This window comes from Hippopotamus amphibius, chromosome 1 (assembly GCF_030028045.1).
Source record: "Hippopotamus amphibius kiboko isolate mHipAmp2 chromosome 1, mHipAmp2.hap2, whole genome shotgun sequence".
In the NCBI taxonomy this organism is placed as follows: domain Eukaryota; kingdom Metazoa; phylum Chordata; class Mammalia; order Artiodactyla; family Hippopotamidae; genus Hippopotamus; species Hippopotamus amphibius.
The window spans coordinates 229,716,379-229,738,401 of record NC_080186.1 but is presented as its reverse complement, the minus strand read 5'-3'; the positions used below and the strand labels follow the sequence as shown (position 1 = coordinate 229,738,401).

Genomic DNA, 22,023 nt, shown 5'->3' with positions numbered 1-22,023 from the left:
TGTATGTGTGTGTGACAACTAGGGATATGACATAAGTATCTCTACCAGAACCAGGTCAGACAACAGGGAGATGAGAAAAACACAGGAGAAGAAAAGGGAAAGGTCATTTCTTTTTTCCACAAAGGGGAACCGCGTATTCTTTTAATTCTGCATACTCTCTTTGAAAGCACAGCACTTTATTAGGGCTCCAATTAAGCAGACTTCGCTGCAGGTTAGCCAGTTAAACTACAAAGAGTAGGTAAATACAAAAGTACCTAAAGTAAATACGCCTATTTACTGATGTGTCCGATGGCAATCTCATCATTTAAAATCACACAGAGGACACATATGAGTGGAAGGCAAGCTTGGATTTCATTCTTCAGGAGCAAAAGCTGATTCTGTGCTGGAAACAGGGAGAGGGAGAGCTGAAAAGTCAGGAGCGAGAGGTGCCACGGTCAGCTCAGCTCCTAAACCAAGACGGCTTTCGTCGTTTTCAGACACTGTGAATCATCTCCCCAAAGGCAACAACCCATTTCACTTGCTGACGCTGCTCTTGAACAGCTTGCCTGACAAGCAGCTTTCTCATTAGCTTTCAGAGGCATCCTATCTCCGTCGTTCATCTCCTGCAAATGCATGAACATAACCTCCCCATCACCTTGACTTTTAATTTCCCCTTCAAAATAGGAATTTCATGAATTGTTTTGACAGGTCATATAAATCTCTCAACACAACTCATAAAACTTGTCTTCTAATATGTTTTAAAATTAAGACTGTATACCAGTTCCATATTATCACCCTAACGCCTATCTACCACCGACACTAAAGACTGCTGGCTAGCCATCCCAGGCCTAATTAAGGGGCTAATATTTCACAAACTAATTAAAAAGTTACTGGAGACTGAGTACTACTTGTTAACAGCGTTTAAATAAGAACTGTGACGATAAATGCTTTCAACACACATGGAAAATAAAGACTAGAAGCTGACTGTAGAAGAAGGATTACGTTCTTTCTTACATTCAACTCCCTCAAACACTAGACACTGTAAACAGGAGTAAGTCAATTCTAGCAACAAAAGTGTAAATTTTTTTTTTAACTTTTTATTCTATATTGGAGTATAGCTGATCAACAATGTTGTGACAGTTTCAGGTGCACAGCAAAGTGACTCAGCCAAAAGTAGATTTTCTCGTCAAACAGAGCTAGGTTCCTGTTTCTCCACATCGTCCTTAGACGATGTGAGCAGAATGGAGATAGGTACCGTGCAGTGAGACTGGATCTTGAAGAGGAGTCATCTCCACAACTCACCCTTCCACATTCTCCTTAGTTCTCTGGTTCTGATCCCATTCACTGTTAAGGTTCTCCATTATCCTCCATGTCTCTTGTTTTTGCTAAAAACTGGTCCTGGGTGCCTTGACCCTCTTGCATGCCTGCCCTCGTGAGGCAGAACAGTTGTTACTCAGCCTCAGTCGTTTCCAGACACTCCGCTACTCCTGGTGCCTACCCCAGACCCCTTTCACCCATCCTCTTCAAGGGGATACTTCTTGCTGGGTTTTCGTAATCCTCCTACTTGCAAGGAAAAGGCATTCTTTTGCACAAAATGGTGTAGCTCCTTTGGAAAACAATCTGGCAGTTTCTCAAATGATTAAACAGAGAACTGTCATACTACCCAGCAACTCTACTCCTAGGTATCCACCCAAGAGAAATGAAAATATATGTCAACAGAGAATCTTGTACATGAATGCTTATAGCAGTGTAATTCATAACAGCCTAAAGGTGGAAACAACCCAAAAGTTTGCCATGGACGAACGGATAAATGAAACGTGGTCTACTACACAGTGGAACATGATTCAGCCGCAAAAAGGAATGAAGTACTGATGCATGGATGAAGCTTGAAAGCATTATGCTAAGTGGAAGAAGCCCTCACAAAAGACCACAGACTCTGATTCTATTCATATGAAAATCCAGAACAGGAAAGTCAATAAAGACAGATTAGCAGTTTATTAGGGCTGGGCGTTGGGGCAGAGGCAGATAGAGGGCAGTAGCTAAAGGGCAAAAGATTTGGGATGATAAAAATGTTCTAAAATTGAATGTGGTAATGGTTTCACAACCTTTTAAAAGTACTTAAAAAATACTGAATTATACACCTTAAATGGATGAATTGTATGGTCTATGAATTGTATCTCAATAAGGCTGTTTTTTTTTTTTTAAGATTCTAAAAAAATAAAAGCTAGGTTCATGACTTTTAATTTAATTATATCTTATATCTAGTTTGAATCACTCCATTTTCTCATGAAAAAATTTAAATATATAGAAGAAAAGAAATAAAGCATGATCTAGAAGAAAGTCTATGATATGTACAGAATAAACTGTATTTGTTATAGTGATTAAGGGCATAGTTAGTTCAAAGCACAAAATTAGCCAAAACTTGATCTAAAAATAGTCCCAAGGATAAAATTTTAGTTTTTTAAGGTACAAACAAAATGCTGTAAAGAGCCTGATCATTCCTACAATGTTAACAACCGGATCCTGATCAAAGAAATCTGTGAACAACAGGCAGTTGACTTTACTTTGAAGTACTCCTTATAGGCAACTGGATATAGTCCCTAATCTGAAATATAAATAGACCCCAGGCTAAACTTTCCCCCGGACAAGTGATTCCTTGCCAATCATTTGAAGTTTATTGCTTTAGAACATTCATCATTTCACTGTTAGTTCTTATTGCTTGAAAGTACTTCCTTATGACCCAAGCTTCCGGAGAGTGTAAGACATGATTCTTCTGATTCATTTTGAGGATGTGCACTTTGTTTTGTTTGTTTTTATAAACTTATTTATTTACTTATTGGCTGAGTTGGGTCTTCATTGCTGCACGTGAGCTTTCTCTAGTTGCAGTGAGCGGGGCAGGGGTTGGGGGGGCTACTCTTCGTTGTGTGCAGGCTTCACATTGTGGTGGCTTCTCTTGTTGTGGAGCACAGGCTCTAAGTGCACAGGCTTCAGTAGTTGTGGCACATGGGCTCAGTTGCTCTGTGGTGTGTGGGATCTTTCCGGACCAGGGCTTGAACCTGTGTCCGCTGCACTGGCGGGCAGATTCTTAACCACTGCGCCACCAGGGAAGTCCTGAGATGTGTACTTTGAATTCAACTCTGTATCTACTCTATCTCTTGTTCCTCAGCTTAGCTGAGGATATTTTCAAGATTGTTTTAGATCTTTTGTTTTCTCACATGATCTAGCTCAGGGACCCTACTGACTCTCATAGTTTTAACTATGTTAACACCTCCCAAATACACAGTTCTGACCTCAATTTCTAATCCAAGCATTGCTCCTTGATTTCCAGTGACTAGAGGAGAGACATCATATAATTCATCATACTATTACAGCAATAATATATGCAACACACCCAGGAATTTTTGAGTGAAGATTTATATACTAACTAAGGCCTGTAACTGTGATACTTAGAAGACTTAGCCAATGCCAGACCACTCCATATAATCCACCAATGACACCTTTCCTTCTCATGGGAAATGGTCATGAAGACTTCGTCAGAATTCCTATTTATTTTGCAAGAACAAGAATTTTGTGCTTGTTGCTGCTACTGTCTCAAAATACCTCTGCTTCCCCAGAAACAGCTCTGCATGAGGGCTTTTCAATGTCCAGATTTCCAGATATTATTCCTGACAACGGATCTGCATTTATTTCACGTGTTTAAGAAATCTGTGAAGCTAGAGCTCATCCATCCTGTCATCATCACTCTTCGTCACCTTCAAGCAAATGATCAGGCTGAAAGGAAGGTGCCGACCAATAAGGATGCCCTAAAGTAAACTGTTAGAGGAAAATGACCAAGGAGATTTGCCAAGTTTCTCATCACTCAACATGTCACTCCAAATGGAACAACAGGAGTCAGTCCTGCTGAATAAAAAATGGAGCAACACTGCAACTGTTCCTTTGACAGTTCCCATACAGAACTTAGCTCAGAATTTACAGATAAACCATAATGTATTCTGGGTATCATACTCATTCTTAATTCATTTTTGCCATAAAAGTGGGTCTTGACTAAGAATTTTAAAGGTAAGTAGAGAGGGGCAGTTCCTATATAATTTAAATCACAATGCATATATTATTATAAGGGCTAGGCTACTGATGACCTAGGGTGAAGTAATACCAATAAGAGTGATTAGTAATATGTTCAATTTTTTAAGCATATAATTGAATCTGAATCTGCAGCTGAGTATATATGTGATTCAGTTATATATATAAATGAATATATGCATGTGTATGTATATATATTCAATACATATGTATATATATGTTCTTTTTCACATTCTTTTCCATTATAGGTAATTAAAAGATACTGAATATAGTTCCCTGTGCTATACAGTAGGTTCTTGTTGTTTCTCTATTTTATATATAGTAGTGTATATCTGTTGTTAATCCCAAACACTTAGCTGTAATATGTTCAATGTTTTTAAAATTTCTTCTTCTATTTTATTTCTTTTGAGTTCATTATATGCCATGGAGGACCTATTTAGTTTACATGCGGGCACATTATGTAACACAGTTAACCTGGAGTATTTTTTTTTCCACCAAAAATATGACTTAAATCCTTTTTTCCTGCAACCAAATCTCCAAAAAGTTAGAGAAATTGGAGGGAAAAGTCCAAAAAAGAGTGATCCTGATTAATGTGCCTACCAAATAGTTTTAGTTTTTCTCTTTATGGGTATATCATAGGATTGCCCTAACCCTTCCCCTTCTTGGATGTCAACCATGGCCGTGTGATAGACCCTGAGCAGTGGACGGGAGCAAAAGTAACACGTGTCACTTCTGGGTGAAGACTTTAAGACCCTGTGCCTGATTTACAACATTCTTTTCCCCTGGAGGATAACTGGAAGGCTGTATTGCGATGGAACATCAGCCACCCTGGGTTCTAGATTAGCTACAATGGGCAGAGCCGCCTTGCCCATCTATCTTGGATAAGTAGGAAGGGTAAGAAACTGCTGTTGTGTCAAGCTGCTGAGATTCTGGATTAATGCAGAATAGTCTAGTCTATCCTGACTTATACAACGAGTCATCAAAATAGCAAAATATTAATAACTGAAGCCATGAAGAGTTTTATGCATAAAAAAGGTTAATGATGTCCAGTATTTAAGTTTAAAAATGAAAAGCAACTGAGGATTGACTTAATTCCTATCTTCAAGTACAGAAAGAGGGCTGTGTCTTTTTCTTCCCACTAGAAAGATATTAACAATTTTTCCAAGGAAATATAGTTCTGTTTCATTAAAAACAAAAACAAAAACAAAGCATGATAATTCTGGTTTGGAAATAAGAGAAAGTAAAAGGAGAAAATAAAATCTTTAGGTCATTAGGAAGGAGGATGAAATGGGTTTCATGAAGATGAAGGCTGTGCAGTCTCCTTCTCTAGAAAAATATAATTGGGGACACAACTCCATCCCTCCCAGATCGTTTCCACTGGTGAACTTCAAATTTTAGAATTTAGAATGAGAGCTGTAGAATGAGGCTCAGGGATCCCTGAAGGGGTTTATGAATTAGCTTAAGGCGGTCTGTGAACTGACAAAGCAAGTAGCTAAACTGCAGGTACCTCCGCACAACTTTCAGAGAAGAAGCCCTGTAGCTTTAATCAGGTTCTCAAAGGGATTTCATATCCAAAGTAAGGCTAAGAACCATGGCTATACACTGGACCCACTTAAAGCAGGAAACGATAAACCATAATCTTAATTTGATTCTACACCTCTCTAGGGGATGGCAAATCTGTAGCCTTACTTTCACCCTCAGATCCATGTGGTCACGGCAAGAATTTTTACTTCTGCTACTTTCAACTGCAAATTAGCTTTGCAAAGCAGGAACCCTAACTTGAATTCTAACCAGGAGGTTAACTAGAGTTGATTTCAAAGGGTTTACAGAAAAGGTCTTAGAGGGGTCAAGGATTACCAGTTTTCTACCCAATCCCTAAGGTCTACTTGTGTCTCCACCTAAAAAGATAAAGAATGAAAGTTTGGCTTGGCCTCCTACACAGTGCTTTTTTTTGGACTTTCAGAATCAAAGACTTCCAGACTCAATCGCTGTGGGTCTGGGCTTGCTGACTGCTATATGCCTCAGTGTCCCCAAGCTCCTCAGGTGTTCCCACTGGCCATTCAAGACCAACAAGAAGTTATAGGGTAGGTGGGTCCTCTAAAAGACACTCTTCTCCTTCCAACATTTCTGACTGTTTCCAGTTTATCTTTAAAACCAAACAAAATAAAATTATACAACACACAATGTGTAATGAACCAAAACTAGATGTTTTCAAATGCTTTGCTGAGCATATCACAAAAGACACCAAGCAAGGCTCTTAAAGTCTGGCTACGTATGTCCCAGGGTAGAGAATGAATGAGAAGCAAGTACTTCTTTCTGGCAACATATCCTTCCTTCCTTCCCTCCATTATATGCAGAGAAAATGGTGAAATTAAAATTTAGCTGAGTTCTGCTTCTGACTATCATGAAATAGCTTACGAAAAAGCAACACTCTAACAAGAACACACAAAGGTTAAAAAAAAAAAAACAAACAACACAGACAAAACAAATTTAAACCAAAGGATATCAGTTACCTTTGGTGGGGGGAGGGGTGGTTGGTACCAGGGGTTTCTGGGAGACTTGATAATGTTCTGTTTTTTGATCTGGATGATGGTTTCACAGATATGTTCATTTCCTGGACCTTCATCAAGCTCTACACTTGTAATTGGATACTTACATGTATGTAAGTTTTATTTCAATAACATGGATTAATAAAAAATGTTAACTGATTGTACTAGGCCTGGTGAATGCTGGGAAATATGTCACTTGCAAAGTCCAAGTATATGTGCATTTTTCTCTGAGAACCTTAGAGAAAGGTTTTGAATGTGTTCAAATTTACCCCCATTGGAATTATTCTCCTCTGACACTTTTACATATGTGCTAGTCTGAGATGGGATTGTCTGGTTGACAAATTCACGCACAACACAAATCACCCATTTAGCATTGCATTAGCTCTGAATACAGTTTTGGATTACAAACTTTGGAAAACCACACTGCATGTGGTTAGACCTTCCCCCAGCCTCATAATTCAATTCAACATCAACTCAGCATCAGTTTCATGGGGAAGGGAAGGAGGAGATTTTATACAGAATCTATGTAGCTGATAATTACAAAATAAATATCCTGCACTATGTTTGAAACTGACAAAGCTTTGAAATATTACATGCAAACCACATTTCCTAATAGCATTACAACATGTAACAATAGATCATTTCAGAAGGTAATTAAGTTTAAATTTCATGATAAGTTTTAAAAACCTACAGACAAATATTCAGAGGTAGTAATAACACATAAAAAAGAACAATAGGACCATCTGTCTATAAATACAAGTGAGGGAACACAAAAATCATGCCATTATCAAATTTAAGAATTGGAATTTCTATTCACAATTGACAGGGAATATTTTAAGTGAGCTGTAAAAACCATCTACAGAAAAGTAAAATGAGAATATTAATTCTGTTTTCGAAAAAAAGAACTTGATAGTGATATTAAGATAAACATTTCTATAACTTGCTTATTTCACTGACTGAGCAGTGGCTACTATATTGATTTTACTCCTATAAAATAATCATGTGAATAGAGTTCATATTATTCAGTATGTTTTATTTTTTAAAAACAAAAATAAAAGGATCGATTATTAATTTTACAAAGATATTAAGGAAGAAATATGCACACTTATTCAAGTAAAAAAATCAGTAAAGACTAAAACTGTATATAACTTAATGAGATGAAAAGAAATAGATTGCGTTAGGTTTAAGTAACAAATGCTTAGAAAATTTTAAAATACAGGATTTAGTTAAGAACATTTAGAAATTGTCATACAGGAATATCCATTTCTTGTTCTCTTTTAGGCATTAGTAATTTTTGCCAGAGAATGATCTAATTATAAATGGTAATAATCTGTATAACCATGGACCTAAGGTTTATAACCAGACCACTTTTTTTCAGATAGATTAAAAACATTTAAACTAAATTTGGATATAAGATCGCAGACGAAAAGCTGAAATTACCTAAAAGAACAACCTGTTTTTAAGAACTTCTTAAGTTCTGTTTAAATGTGAAAAATGGATATGCTAACTGCAAATCATTTTATCTTCTTTTAAATTGGGTACAGAAAAATTCTCTATTTGTCAATACTTTAAAACTCTAAATTAGTTTACTAAATGTTCAAGACACTGTGGAAAACAGTTCAACCTTTACCTACCACACAGATTAAAAGCTACAGTGTGTGTGTGTGTGTGTGTGTGTGTGTTTGTAACAATTTTAATTCAAATCTGTGACAAAACTATAGAATTCATTTTTGATTCTGAAAGATAATAGATCAAATATATGAGGTTCATTTAAGTGTGTTATTTGAATAAATATACATATTCAAAACTATCTATTTGATTTAATTAGTTTCTCCTAAGCCATACTCAACTAGCAAAGTAGTACTTAACACATAACCTGCTCCTGTCAATGGATTCTTTATAAGATTTTCAATAAACAAATTACAGCTAGTAATAAGAATCTTAAAATGTAAGGTTTAATGATGTGTTTAATTGTTTACTCAATCTAACCTCATTAATTTTGTAACATCTATTGCTCTTGGATGACGCACATGAAACATCTCATAAAATATCACATAAAAAAAGAATTGTTAGAATGACAAAAGTATTCAATGCATACGACAAAACATGGACTAAGAATTTTCGGCAATGATTTGAACCTTACCAGTATATTAGAATTACCTGCAGCGCTTCCTAAAAATACTGATGGTCAGGCCCTATGCTCAGAGATTCTGATTCAATTGGCCTACATGTCCACGTGTTTTTAATGATCCCCAGGCGATTCTAAAGCACTGCTAGGTTGGAAGACCCACAACATAACAACTCTTAGTGGATCACTATACTAAGACCATAGTCTGCCCTTACTAGCCATGGTTACGTCTAAAGGACTCCAGATCGGTATCTAACTATATTTTCGTTTCCTTTGATCTGTCCCCAGAGGAAAGAAAGAGAAAATAATACAAAAGTTCTATTCATTAACCCTTCCACCTTTAAGGACATGTTCAAATTCCCCATCTGCAGTTTTACCTTGGGTCAGTGCAGTTCAAACTACGGGCTCATCACCAATGGAAAGGCTGTGAAACAAATGGCATGGGTTGTGACACATTTTATGACTAATGGAATAGATTAGATTCATCACATGTAATTAAGAGTAAGTAGAACTTCGTGAAACTTTCATCTCAGTTAAATATATATATGTGTGTGTGTAAATATATGTACTGGGTAGTAAAGTAAAATTATTTTTGCAGTAGGTTGTTGGGCTTTTGGCCAATTTGAGCTCCTTATCTTTTTCTCACTATCAGAAAACTGATAAACCTCTATAATGTTATGAAAAATAAGAGTGTATCCAGTCATGATATTAATCAAAGTAGTACTAAACTCATAAAACTATCATCTAATAGCATAACCATCATCTATATCCTGCAAATGCATATAAGGGTAGGGAGTATATGCAAATTAATTTCTAATTTCCACTCCTAAGAATTTTTTTGCCTTCTTCTCTATTTTACTAATATTTTGTGCCATACAAATTGGTCATCCTACTCACAGGAGACATTTTTGGAAGTTATATATTTTTTTCATTCTGTTTGCTCAATACTGAAAATATGTATAGGTGTAAGCACTTCAACAACTTCGTTAACAGAAAATTTCTCCAAGATTTTAGTACTAGAATATTCCAGTACTTGAGAGCTTATAAGTTTTTTTTACTCAACTGTTCAGTGACATTTTAAAATTTGCCAAGTTATCAAAAAGTGTGGAATAATTTACATAAGAGAAAATGATGTTTCCTGTGGCAATATTATAGTCTGTGTGTATGCAAAGTACATATTTCTCTTTGAAAAACTGTCTTTTAAGGTTGTAGAGTGTAACAGTGGAGATAATGCTCCCCACAGTCTCCAAATGGTCTAAAATTAAAACAGATGAAAACAAAAAACATTGTCTACAGCATAGGGAACTATCCTTAATATTTTGTGATAGCCTATAAGGGAAAAGAATCTGAAAAAAAATAGACATATATGTATGTATAACTGAACCACTTTGCTGTACACCTGAAGCTAATACAACATTGTAAACCAACTATACTTTAATTTTTACAAAGGAAAGAAAGAGAAAGAAAGAAAGAAAGAAAGAAAGAAAGAAAGAAAGAAAGAGAAAAAGAAAGAAAGAAAAAGAAAAAGAAAGGAAGAAAGAAAGAAAGAAAGAAAGAGAAAGAAAGAAAGAAAGAAAGAAAGAAAGAAAGAGAAAGAAAGAAAGAAAGAAAGAAAAAGAAAAAGATAGAAAGAAAGAAAGAAAGAAAAAGAAAGGAAGGAAGGAAGGGAGAAAAGGAAAGAAAAGAAAAAGGGAATTCCCTAGCAGTCCAGTGGTTACGACTCCATGTTTTCACTGCTGTGGGCTCGGGTTTGATCCCTGGTCAGGGAACTAAGATCCCAAACTAAGATCCCACAAGCCACGCAGAACAGCGGAAAAAAAAAAAAAAAATAAACAAAAAATAAAGAAAAAAGAAAATATGTAAAAAAAGAAAAAAATTTTAAAAACATTGTCTCCCAATGTCACGGATCACCACAGATTACCTCCTTTAGACAGGCAATAGTGATCAACATGGCAGGGTGGCCCTGCCGTTATGGAGTCCTCTTCCTTATAAGCACGTTGCCCTGAGTGAAATAATTTGTCATTCTCCTCCCTTGAAATGGATTTAAAGTCAAGGCCTACAGGCTTTAGTGCTTGCAGAGTAACCAGGAGAGCACTGGCCAGGCAGTACCACGTTCATCGTGTGCTTGCCCTCAGCAACTGCTTGTGCACCAAGGTGTTCGTGGTGCTCTTCCTCTCATTTCACCCGCGGTTCTAAGAAGGCCAAAGACAAAACAATAAAAGGCAAATAACCCTACACCCTGGAGCTGCTAGACCATCTTGTAGGACTTGCAAAAGTGCAGCTTTTCTGAGCTAGTTGACATCCCATGTCCAGCTTTTAAAAGAGGTCAGGAGGACTGAATGAGGAGAGACAGGAAATTCAAGAGAGGATTTATGTTGGGAGAGTTGCAGGCATTCCGAGTCTCACCTGCCCACTGGGTTTTAAAGGCAGTGGAGGGAAAGACAAATGCTTTCTGAATGTGCTCCATGAATCCTATGTGTTCAACACAGCAGTTATACTTTCTAATAGACTGAGAAGTAATACAAGGTAGACAAAAAAACAAAAACAAAAACCAACAACCGAGAACAAAACACACACACACACACACACACACACACACACACACAAATGCGATTCAGGAAGTCTAGTCTGGGATTGGCACCAACTAGTTGTGTATCTGAATATATCTTAGCCTCTCTAGGACACACCCATCTCACATCTAAAATGGGAAATGGCTTAGGCCTGTGAATCCACCATTTGCAAATTTCCATAAAGTTCCTGGCCCCTTTGCTCTGCTCTGTATGTACCACTGGGTGATGGGGGGAAAGGCTGTACCAAGGACATAGTTTGAAAACTCCTCAACCAGAATACTTCCATGGTCTCTCCCAACATTGAGATTTTACGATTTGATTTTTTTTAAGTAAGGCCCTTTGGTTACTGTGGGTGGTGTCCCCATCGCTGTCAACTGTTAGCCATGCCATCTTTGTTGAAACCATTCCTCAGCTTGTAGGCAAACACACCTCCTTAGGAAAAGTGAAACACACACACAGCAAAAAAAAGTTTTCGACTTTCACATTTTAAGTTCACGCATTAGACTCAAAAGAGTAAATCTGCAGGGGACTTCCTACTCATATTCTCTCCAGGTTGTCAAATAACAAATGACAGACATTCCTTCATGGTTGGCCTTACTTGAAGCTTCTTGTATTCTGTAGCATTACATGTGTTAATTTTTAAACTTGTGATTTTTAATTCCGTATCTAAAAAATACATTTTGGAAAATTGCTTCAGTTAATTGAGTGATGATGTGTTTACTGCAATATGCTGGTTCAACCACGGTCTCTTGGCCTCTTCTTTCTAGGGAATGAGTATCAAGGGCAGGGACAAGAGCCTTTTATTTTGGTTTTGTTCTTTAAAAAACGGTCTTTAAAATGACCTCTGCTACAGTGATAAGCTCTACATGAGACCATTTTGCAATGCCATTTCATATATATTGAGACAAAATCATCCTTGCAGTAATAAGCGACTATGGTTTCAGCAATTTCCGGTTTTTCAGAAAAAAATCAAAATAAGTCAAAGAAATGAAAGATAAAAAAGTGATTCTCTCTTGCTCTTTTTAAGCAGACCCGCAGAAGTTACTGTGATGGTGCATACATAAATCATTATCATAACAGGACAAACTTTTTGGCTTGTGTTCAACAGTCATCAGCAAAGAAGTCTTTCTAATGACAATCACCTTCTCATGTTCCTCTCTAAAAAAAACCCACATGTTCTTACCTCCCATATGAGCTGAATCATTATCTTACATGTGAAGATATGTACTTGGAAATGCATTTTAAAATCTTTCAAACAAGAAAATGTGTGAGCATCTCACATGTATAAACGTGAGTCCATCCTCTTGTTGAAATTCCGTAGATAAAAATATTCATACTCTTTAAAATCTTTGACGGTAGGGCCTGCCTAGAGCAGGCAAACCAATACTCTGTAAAATTTTATTTTTCCCCCATTTTTCTGAGAGAAGACATCAGCAAGTTCTTCCAGGGTTGCTGATGGGATAAGCATCCTGGCCCCTTTGTTTTGAGTCGCTCGTTTCAACGAGTGGCTGGAGGAAGTAGTGCAAAGGTCATTTTGGTTGATGCTGAAATGACCTCACATAAAGCTCACCTGCAAGAATGACCTGTTAAGGTTGGTTGCCTGGCAACAGTGGCCTCCACCCACACTGGGCTCAGGATGCTTCTTTGTTTTTAGTAACACACTTGCACCTCCTTTTACCTGTAAGATGGGGCCTTATGCTTGCTAGAAAGAACCATGCCCTTTCCTTCCTTATTAAGTCCAATGTTAATGACCATTAGCTAAGTGGGCAAACATCAGCAGTACAAACACTGAAAATGAACCAATGTAGCAAAGAGCATTATGGTTTCTGCTCGAGGGACAACATAACTGCATTTCAACAGGAAGGAGGTAATTTACTGGGAGTTGGGAACAGGCACATCTGGTTTTCACTTGGGTGTCTTCATCTTGTGGGATAATCCTGACTCACAGCTCTGCTGTCTCCCCTGGTTCTGCACTTCTTCCCAACACCACCAACTGCAGAGAATCCCAATGAAGTACGCTGGGGAATTCCACTGGGGAAGGCAAGTCAAGCTGTGGTTCTCCTGGGGCGTCAGGTCTGCATGCTCCATGCCAAGTGGATTTATCTTAATACCAGTAATAACCGGCAACTTAGTATCTGATGCACAATCTTTGTGTTTGCCTGCCCAACGTGTACTGAACTATGGTTGTCCAGAGCCAACCGCTTAGCATATTTTTATTTTCCACACTGGTCCTGTAACTACCATACCTAGGAAAATGACTTCCCTGCCCTTCAAGACCCTGTGACTATGGTGCTCTGTACTTCGGGAAAGTCTAGGTAATCCTAGACCAGTCAGAGCCTCCACTAAGGCTTTGTGGAGCCAGATCCAATTTTCTTACCTTCCACACCCCCATGAACATTCTAGAACAAATAAAAGCAGTAGGCACACGGGTGATGTTTTGTGGTGTTTCCTTTATCCCATCCTCAGTCACTGTCAGGAGCAGACCCACGAGTCTGTAGCCTCATTTCCATGATAGCACTTTTAATCCCATACATTTCTGTGATTCAGTTACACCAGAAAGAACACCAGATCACAAGTTAGCAGCCTATAGTTTAAGCCTCCGTTTTGAAGCTAACTAGTTGCCTGGCTGTGGTGAAATCATTTAGCCATTTGTTTCACATTATCTCCTCTGTAAAATGTAACTTGAGTCAGCTCTGAATTTCTTTGAGAATTCTAAATTTTATGATTCTATGATTCACTGACCACTCCTTGACAACCAGTAATATCCACCATGATGCATGAGACTCAAGCTAGTAAACCAGTTAGTTAAGCAACCACCAGGGCAAACTCAGCTCTGCTTTTGGAGCACTCCTGAAAAAAATTCCAAGAAACCTGGGTCACATATGGCAGCCTAGAGCTTGAGGAAAATAGAAATAAAAGCAAATAGTAATATCTGTGTTTTTATAATTCACCTTGTCACTAGCCAGTGCTTGTTTCATAGAAAATATGGTAATTACGTGGGATTTGATTGACAAATAAATAAAAAGATGATATGTATTTTCTATTAGTATTCAGAAAACTAAGGAACGGCTACACAGTGCATCCAATGATTTGTACGATGTGCCAGCCATCTGGGCTTTATTTTGACTGTATGTCATTGTTATTTATTAAAGAGAATGAATGATTAAGACAGAGACATCTGGCCCTGCTTATATACCCATATTGCATGTTTTAAAAAAAGATACACCCAGGAAATTAACATTCATATTTGGATATTAAAGTCTGACTTACATTTTTTTTAAGTCTCTCCCAATAAGGTTTTACAAAATAACCTCTCTTCCCAAGAATGATGTCCTAAATCAAGACTTCTTCTACCAACTTTGCAGTTACATATTTTCACATTATATAGGTACATATATTTATTGTATAGCTATACACAATCTTACTGCAGAATAGTTTTTCTAGAAGAAATGCCCTCGTTGAAGAGTAAGAAGGTAAAGTTTCTAAATGCTTTCATTTTTGCATAAAATCAGAGCCAACTCTGTCAGAGAATGATGAACACTCAGACATTCTCACTATTGTCAAAATAGTGCACAAAGAGGAGGAATGCAGGATTGCCTCGGGCATCCCCAGCTCCCTGACGTCAATTTAGATCAAATTCAGATAACTGGCTTTGCCAGCTGCTTGATTCTCCCGGTTCTGTGAGAAACCAATTCTCTTTAAAATGAGGATGCCATCTAAATACCATCAAAGCTACTTGAAATACTGGCAAAAGAGTTGAAGCTCTTTTGAATGCCTTTCACCACCCAACAGCAAGCCTGTAGAACGTGGTCAACACTTTACTATTTCCTTCAATTAGGATCACTATCAGGATATAGAACATTTTGATTTAAAGTAGAGACAACTGACATCCTGTTAAAAGTTACCTCCTGTAGGTACATGGATGTGAATTGGTTGTGGGCTCTGTAATGATCTTCCCACCTCTGGGATTCTGAAAAGAGCATTATCTTGGAAACCCTATGACTGTAGTGATTTGTTCCCTCCCACACCTCTCACCTCCCACCTCCCATCCTCATCTTCCCTAGAATTTTCTCTATGTCATTATTTAATGTCACAAAATAGATTTTCCATAGTTGCTCTTCAGAAATAGGCTTTCAAATATTTGAAATATCACCTTAATTATTTCTCCACCAACAGCTAAAAACCTTTCATCTTGATTCCCATAGACGTTTTTCTGTGCCATCTTTAAGTTTTTACAAATTAATGATAAAAGCTAACACATAAAATATTTACCATAGCTCTACTCTATGCTTTATACATATGTATTATTTCAGTTAACCCTCCTCATAGCACCTTTAGGAGATAGTATTATTATCCCCTTTTAACAGATGAAGAAATGTACGTCCATAGCTGTCTAGTGACTTGTCCAGTATCACACAGCTTTTACGTAGTGAAGCTGAAGGCTTAGTCATACAGTCAGGTTAAAATGTCCATGTTCTCTCAGCCATTAGTAAGTACATATTGTTTCATTTTCAGAGTATAGAAAGCACATAAAAGAAATGATCTATATACCTTTAAAGAATTAAATATGCAATGCCTTGGCCACTTGCCTAAAAATACTAGGTTACTATTAAACATTTATTGTTAAGTCAATACTTGACACACTTGTGTTGTAGCGGAAAATAAAAAGTAAATAACAAAATGTTTGCTCCCTGCATTGAGAACTTAATGTTATAAATATAATTTATTTTACAAAACTAGTTAATACACCTTCTTGTTTTAGTACCCAACCCAAGAATTGTCTAATTCAGGAATATTTTGAAGAGGAACTAAAATAATAAAGATCATATGTCCACCATTTAAAATTGTAAGACTATCTTTTTAGTGCCTGTGATCTAAATTAAAAGAGAAGAAAACAAAAGCTGGGGGACAGGGAAGAAATAAACTTCTATACTGATAACAAGACAAAGCAGAGTCTGATAAGAGATGGGGAAATTACATTTTTTCAGGACAAAAAGGGCTTCATGGGAAGGTATTTCCAATTCTTCTTGGAAGACTGAGTAGAACTACTGGGAGTGAAAAGGGGGAGAGGAATTCAAGCACAGATAACATCGTTAAATGCAGAGAAATGGAAATGACTGAAAACATTTAAAATGGGGCAGTGGGAGACACAAACTAGTGGATGTAAGATACAGTCGAGGATGTACTGTACAATACAGGGAATAGAGCCAACATTTTGTAATAACTGTAAGTGGAAAGTAAACTTTAAAAATTGTATAAAAATTTTAAAAATTCATAAGCTAATATTTTTGATAACTTTTTAAAGTATAATTGACTTACATATATTAACTTCAGGTATACAGAACACAGTGATTCAATGTTTTTATACATTATGAAATGGTCATCATGATAAGTCTAGTTACCATCTGTCACCATATAAAGTTACTACAATATTATTGGCCACATTTCTTACGCTGTACGTTACATCCCTGTGACTTATTTATGTTGTAATCGAAAGTTTGTACCTCTTAATCCCCTTCACCTATTCTGTCCCACTCTCCAGCCCCTTCCTCTCTGGCAACAACCTGTCTGTTCTCTGTATCTCTGAGTCTGTTTCTCTTTCATTATGTTTGTTAGTTCATTTTGTTTTTAGATTCCACATGTAAGTGAAATCATATGGTATCTGTCTTTCTTTGTCTGACTTATTTCACTTAGCATAACAGCCTCTAGGTCCAACCATGTTGCAAATGGCAAGATTCCATTCTTTTTGTATGCTGAATAACACTCCACTGTAAATACACGCACGCACGCACAAGTCACATCTTCTTTATCCATTCATCTATTGGCGGGCACTTAAGATTGCTTCCATAACTTGGCTACTGTAAGTGATGCTGCAATGAACACAGGGAGTGCATGCATCTTTTTGAATGAGTGTTTTTGTTTTTTTCTGGATAAATATCTAGAAGTAGAATTGTTGATTCACATATTAGTTCCATTTTTAATTTTTTGAGGAACCTCCATACTATTTTCCATAGTGGCTGCACCAACTTACATTCCCACTAAGAGTGCCCAGGGGTTCCCTTTCCTCCACATCCTCACCAATCCTTGTTATTTGCTGTGTTTTTGATGACAGCCAATCTGACAGGTGTGAGGTGATTCTCCTTATGGTTTTGATTTGTGTTTTCCTGAAGATTAGTGATGTTGAGCATCTTTTCATGTGTCTGTTCAGATTTTCTACCGATTTTTTAATTGAATTTTTTTTGATATTGAGTTATATGAATTCTTTGTATGTTTTTGGATTCTAACCCCTTATGAGACATATCATTTGCAAAGAAGTTAAGGTAACATTTTAAGAAGTAGGTCAGGAAGGGGAGGAACATAAAAAAGAGCCCAAATCGGGCTAACAGACAAAAGTCAATCAAAAAGAAGTATGCCTTGGCTATGATCTTGACTCTAAGCTTTAAAGCAAGTGAAACCTGGTGAGCTGCACAACTCAAGAAGAGAACACTCTCCCTCCTAGCGCTGTAAGATCAAGGACATCCTGCAAGTGACAAATGTGAGTTTCCTCCTGGCTCCTTTGCTCTACACAATAGCACAAAGTATAGGAGCTGGTAAGGAAGGGAGCCTATCAAGACGGTCCCTTTAGAGAACTACTACAGCACTTTCTGCCGCTCCTCTTCCCCGTGCTCTCTTCTTCTCTCCAGCAGATATACAGTGGGGTAATAACGACAATGAGTATCTCTCTTCCACCACATAATGCCCTGCCCTTCCATGGGAAGGATTCTTGAGCTAATTACTTAGATTTGACTCTGGGTGCCCCCTGGTCCTCTCAGGTTTTAGCCAGATCATCATTGAGCAGTGAACACGCAACCCAGATAGACCTTATGACATCAGCAAGAGCAAAATCAAAACAAAACAAAACAAAACTTTAACAGTTGAAGCAAAATAAATATAATAGATTCAAAAGTGCTCCAGTATTTACGGGCTGTAGGCCACTCAGTCTATAGCTTTCATTTCCTTTTTTTATCTCACATGTTCATGCTTTACCAGCAGCAAATAATTTGAGCTATTCAGCTGATGCACGCTGAGAAAGGAAAAAAAAAAAAACCCCACAAACAAACAGCAAGGAGATGTGCATCTTGTAAAATCTGGAATACAGCTATTTAATCTATCAGAAATGAATTGAGAGTAGATAAGCTATGTAAATAGGCATTTGAAATACCATTACTGGGAATACCTCTTCTTCTCTTTGCTATGCTTCGCTGCTTTTTAATAAAATTGGTAATGATGGCATTAGTGCATGCCTAGCTCTGCACACTGCTTAGCAAACAGTTACTTAATGCCAAGAAATGCATTCATATAAAAACATAACCAGGTATATATTCAGCAGAACAATAAACTTTTTTAATGAAATATAACCATTGGGACAATCTTTTTTTTTTTTTTTGAGGAGTCTTCAAAGAGCTTTCAAAGTATGGTTGGAAGATCTATGGTTTCAGGAAATTTGTATGCATTCAAATACAACAGTTGAATTATCAGCATGATAAATTATTTTTGGGTGTATTAGGATGGATGGTTAGGTTGGTAAGTAAAATTTAAGGGTGAGTGGGAGAGAGGCAGATGTAGGGAACATCTGTGCTTTCCAAATGAGAGGAGTCAAAAAAGGAGTAAAATGCCAAACTTCTGTGGCAAATAAGCTTTGGGCTGTTTTCCAATCCAAGCCAATTTCATTTTAATATTTATAAGAACTGTTGCTACTCCTCACTCTGCAATAGCGTCCTCCTTCTGAGGCTTCTACTAACTTCAGCTCTTTTGTTTCTCACAAAAGCAAAAGCCTCTAGAAAGTATTAATTAGGCTCTCTCTTGATATGTCAGAACTATTCTTTAATTAAATGCAATTTAAGTTGACAAATGGAATTCCTTTGTTTTTCAGACCTCCATATTTCTAGAGAGAATCACATACCATGTTTAAAGTTCCAATCTTAAGGAACCCCGCTTAGAAAATACAGAGTTGTCTGGTGTAAGAAACAGAGATATTTGTTATTTTAATGAAAGCAAATATATGGAGTTTCAGTATTTGTTTTTTCTTCATTGCTTCAACACTCCCAACATTTGAATTAATAAGATTTGGGGTGCCTTAGCAATGGGGATGAATTCTTATTCATTTCCTTGTGCCCACGTAGAAAAGAGCTCAAAATGATTCATTAATGAGAAAGAAATCTTAAAAAAAAAAAGAATTGTTTCATGGTTGAGTCTCAAGGGAGTCTTGATAATATCAGGGAATTTTCAGTTTTCTCCTTATTGCTTTGCATTTTAATAACCTATCAACACTTCTTTCCCAATGCAGCTGTTTTCTCACATATATAGTAATGATAATATTATCCAAGAGTTCAACTTTTTGAAAGTATGTGTTTAATAAAATCCCTAGTATTTCTCTAGAGATAACGAAATTATTATAACAACACTGCCTTCATAAAATAACAATAACATTTTAACTGGTATTACTGCCAGTGTAGCAAGAATACCATCTCTCAAATATGTGTTTGTCTCTTCAAACTCTCATAAACCACAAAAATAAAATACCCTTACAAGAAGGTAGATTGATTGTTTCTCTCTTTTCTAAATCGACTATGAAGTAAGTATCCTTTTAAAATAGGTCGCCACTTGCCAAATATTTTTTTAAATAGCAGTTGTTGAATGTAAATAAAATTATTTTAAAATATGTAAGATATTAGCTCTTTCCCAACCCTACCACCACACACAAAACAGTTTGTTTTCAAGGGACCATGACAAATAAATATTGACGAGTTCCTGTCTGACAATCCCTCTGTCAAATGCCTTCATATACATCATCTCGGCTGTTTACAGGAGTCCCATGAATGACATATTCTCAACCCCACTTTGTAGATAAGGAGGGAGAGTAGATGACAAATGTGGCAGAGAACTAAAACCAGCTAAAGACGGTTTCTTCTCTTTAAAAAATTCTATGCCAATAATACACGCTCAGATACAGAATTTAAACCACTGAGAAATGCAGTATTGCTTCTTTGCTACACTCTACATTGGTCGTTTTTGTGCATTCCATTATATACCTGCTTTTGTGCACTAGAAGGACTAACAATATTAAATAGAAGTAAATGAAGCTTATTATAACCAAATGATCTCGTTCTCTTGATGTGGTACAGAAAATAACTGAACAGGTGAACACACAATAGTTTATTATGTGCCAATATTAATTGGCAACAGATACGGTACCACAGAAGTAAAAGGTTCAATCATTTCCCCCACTATAAAGCACCTCTACAAAAATATGTCTCTGCTGGGGCTGTGGGCCCCTCGGGGAGCACAGAGAATGCCTGCATGATGCAGGGAATGAACACGCGATCCAGAGCCCCTCACAGAGGGCCCCAGCTGGGGTCGACATGCTAGCCAAGTGGGTCTGGGCAAGTTACTTCATCTTTCTGAACTTATCTTTCCTCAGCTTGAACAGGGAGGGGCTACAAGGTACTTCAAGTGTATCTCTCAGATTTTATTTATTTCTATTTTCTGAAGCAAATTTGCCTTATGATGAGATAGTGAACATTAATCCCTTCTGGGCAATGATTACATATGTGATTTTACATTGCTTTCTGTACCTTTCTCTATGTGTGAAATATCTCATTTAAAAAAAAGAGTAAAATGGATTAAAAAAAAAAAAACATGACAATGGATAGTAGCCACTTCTGGAGGGAGGACTGAGGGGAACTTTAAATCAGATATCATACATAAAGTGGATCACACATAGTAGGCACCTCTCAAATGTTAGCTCCCTTACCCCTTCACAATTATTTTCTTTCCAACAGACCATCACCTTCTGGCTCACCAACTTCAATCACAAGACGGAACTGTGACTCTCTAAGCAAGCAAGTTAGTAATGTCAGTATTGATTGATATAATATTAATTATCTACTACACAGGAAAATCACATAACATTGAAAGCAAATAACTAGGTTATACAAAGTTCACACACTTTTCTCAGTATTTCTCTGGAAAGATGTAATAAAAACTTGGAGCACTTTCAATATCCCTGATTAAATGTACGTATATCCATACGGATCCAAAAAGGAGCTCAGATACTTTATTTCTTACTTTACCTGATTATTTTATTTTGACAGTAAATGAATACCTAAATATAATAAAATATTTTTTAAAATTTACTGTCAGATTGGTTCCAAACTATGATTTTTTTTCACTTCAAGAATTTATTTTAAGCATTTTGGCAAAAAATTCAAAACATGCATTGGCCACATTTTAAAAAAAGGGGGGAAGCTAGGAAAAGATGAGAAGCTTTTTCTTTCGCAGGTGGCTAAAATCCTTTGTAAAGATTCAAAAATTCATGACAAGTTGTTGAAACGTGATAACGCCTCTTATTTTCCCATCCTCTCTCATTTTCAAGTTAAACTGCATTTTAAATGACCAGAATCTCATCTAGTTATAAATAAAAACTCAATAGTTTTTCTTCTAATAAACAGCAATTCATGTTATGGGCTCCAAATGACAGACAGCCTGGTGATTTAAATATATAATTGCAGTGTTTTGGTGCGTAGGTAAATTACTAGAACAGAAACAGAATGATTAACGAGAGATGGATGTGGAAGAGTATTCTAGGATCCATCACAAGAGGCAGGAAGACTGCGTCAACGTATTTGTGAAAATACACCACTGTTTAAGTGAGATTCATGAAGCCACGCGATCCCAG

At 36.9% G+C, this 22,023-nt stretch overlaps 1 protein-coding gene across 2 annotated transcripts in view; it reads right to left on the bottom strand.

Annotated features, from left to right (window-relative positions):
* The window catches only part of PDE4D (phosphodiesterase 4D), a 688,956-nt gene that overhangs the window by 420,196 nt on the left and 246,737 nt on the right, over nucleotides 1-22,023 (bottom strand). The window contains exon 1 of one of the 2 annotated variants that reach the window (XM_057743118.1): nucleotides 255-377. The exons of the other annotated variant lie outside the window; for it this stretch is intronic. Within the exon in view, the coding sequence (XP_057599101.1) occupies nucleotides 255-304 (50 nt within the window). The 5' untranslated portion in view covers nucleotides 305-377. Of the gene's footprint in view, nucleotides 1-254; nucleotides 378-22,023 lie in introns of those variants that run through there. 2 annotated transcript variants of the gene reach the window in all.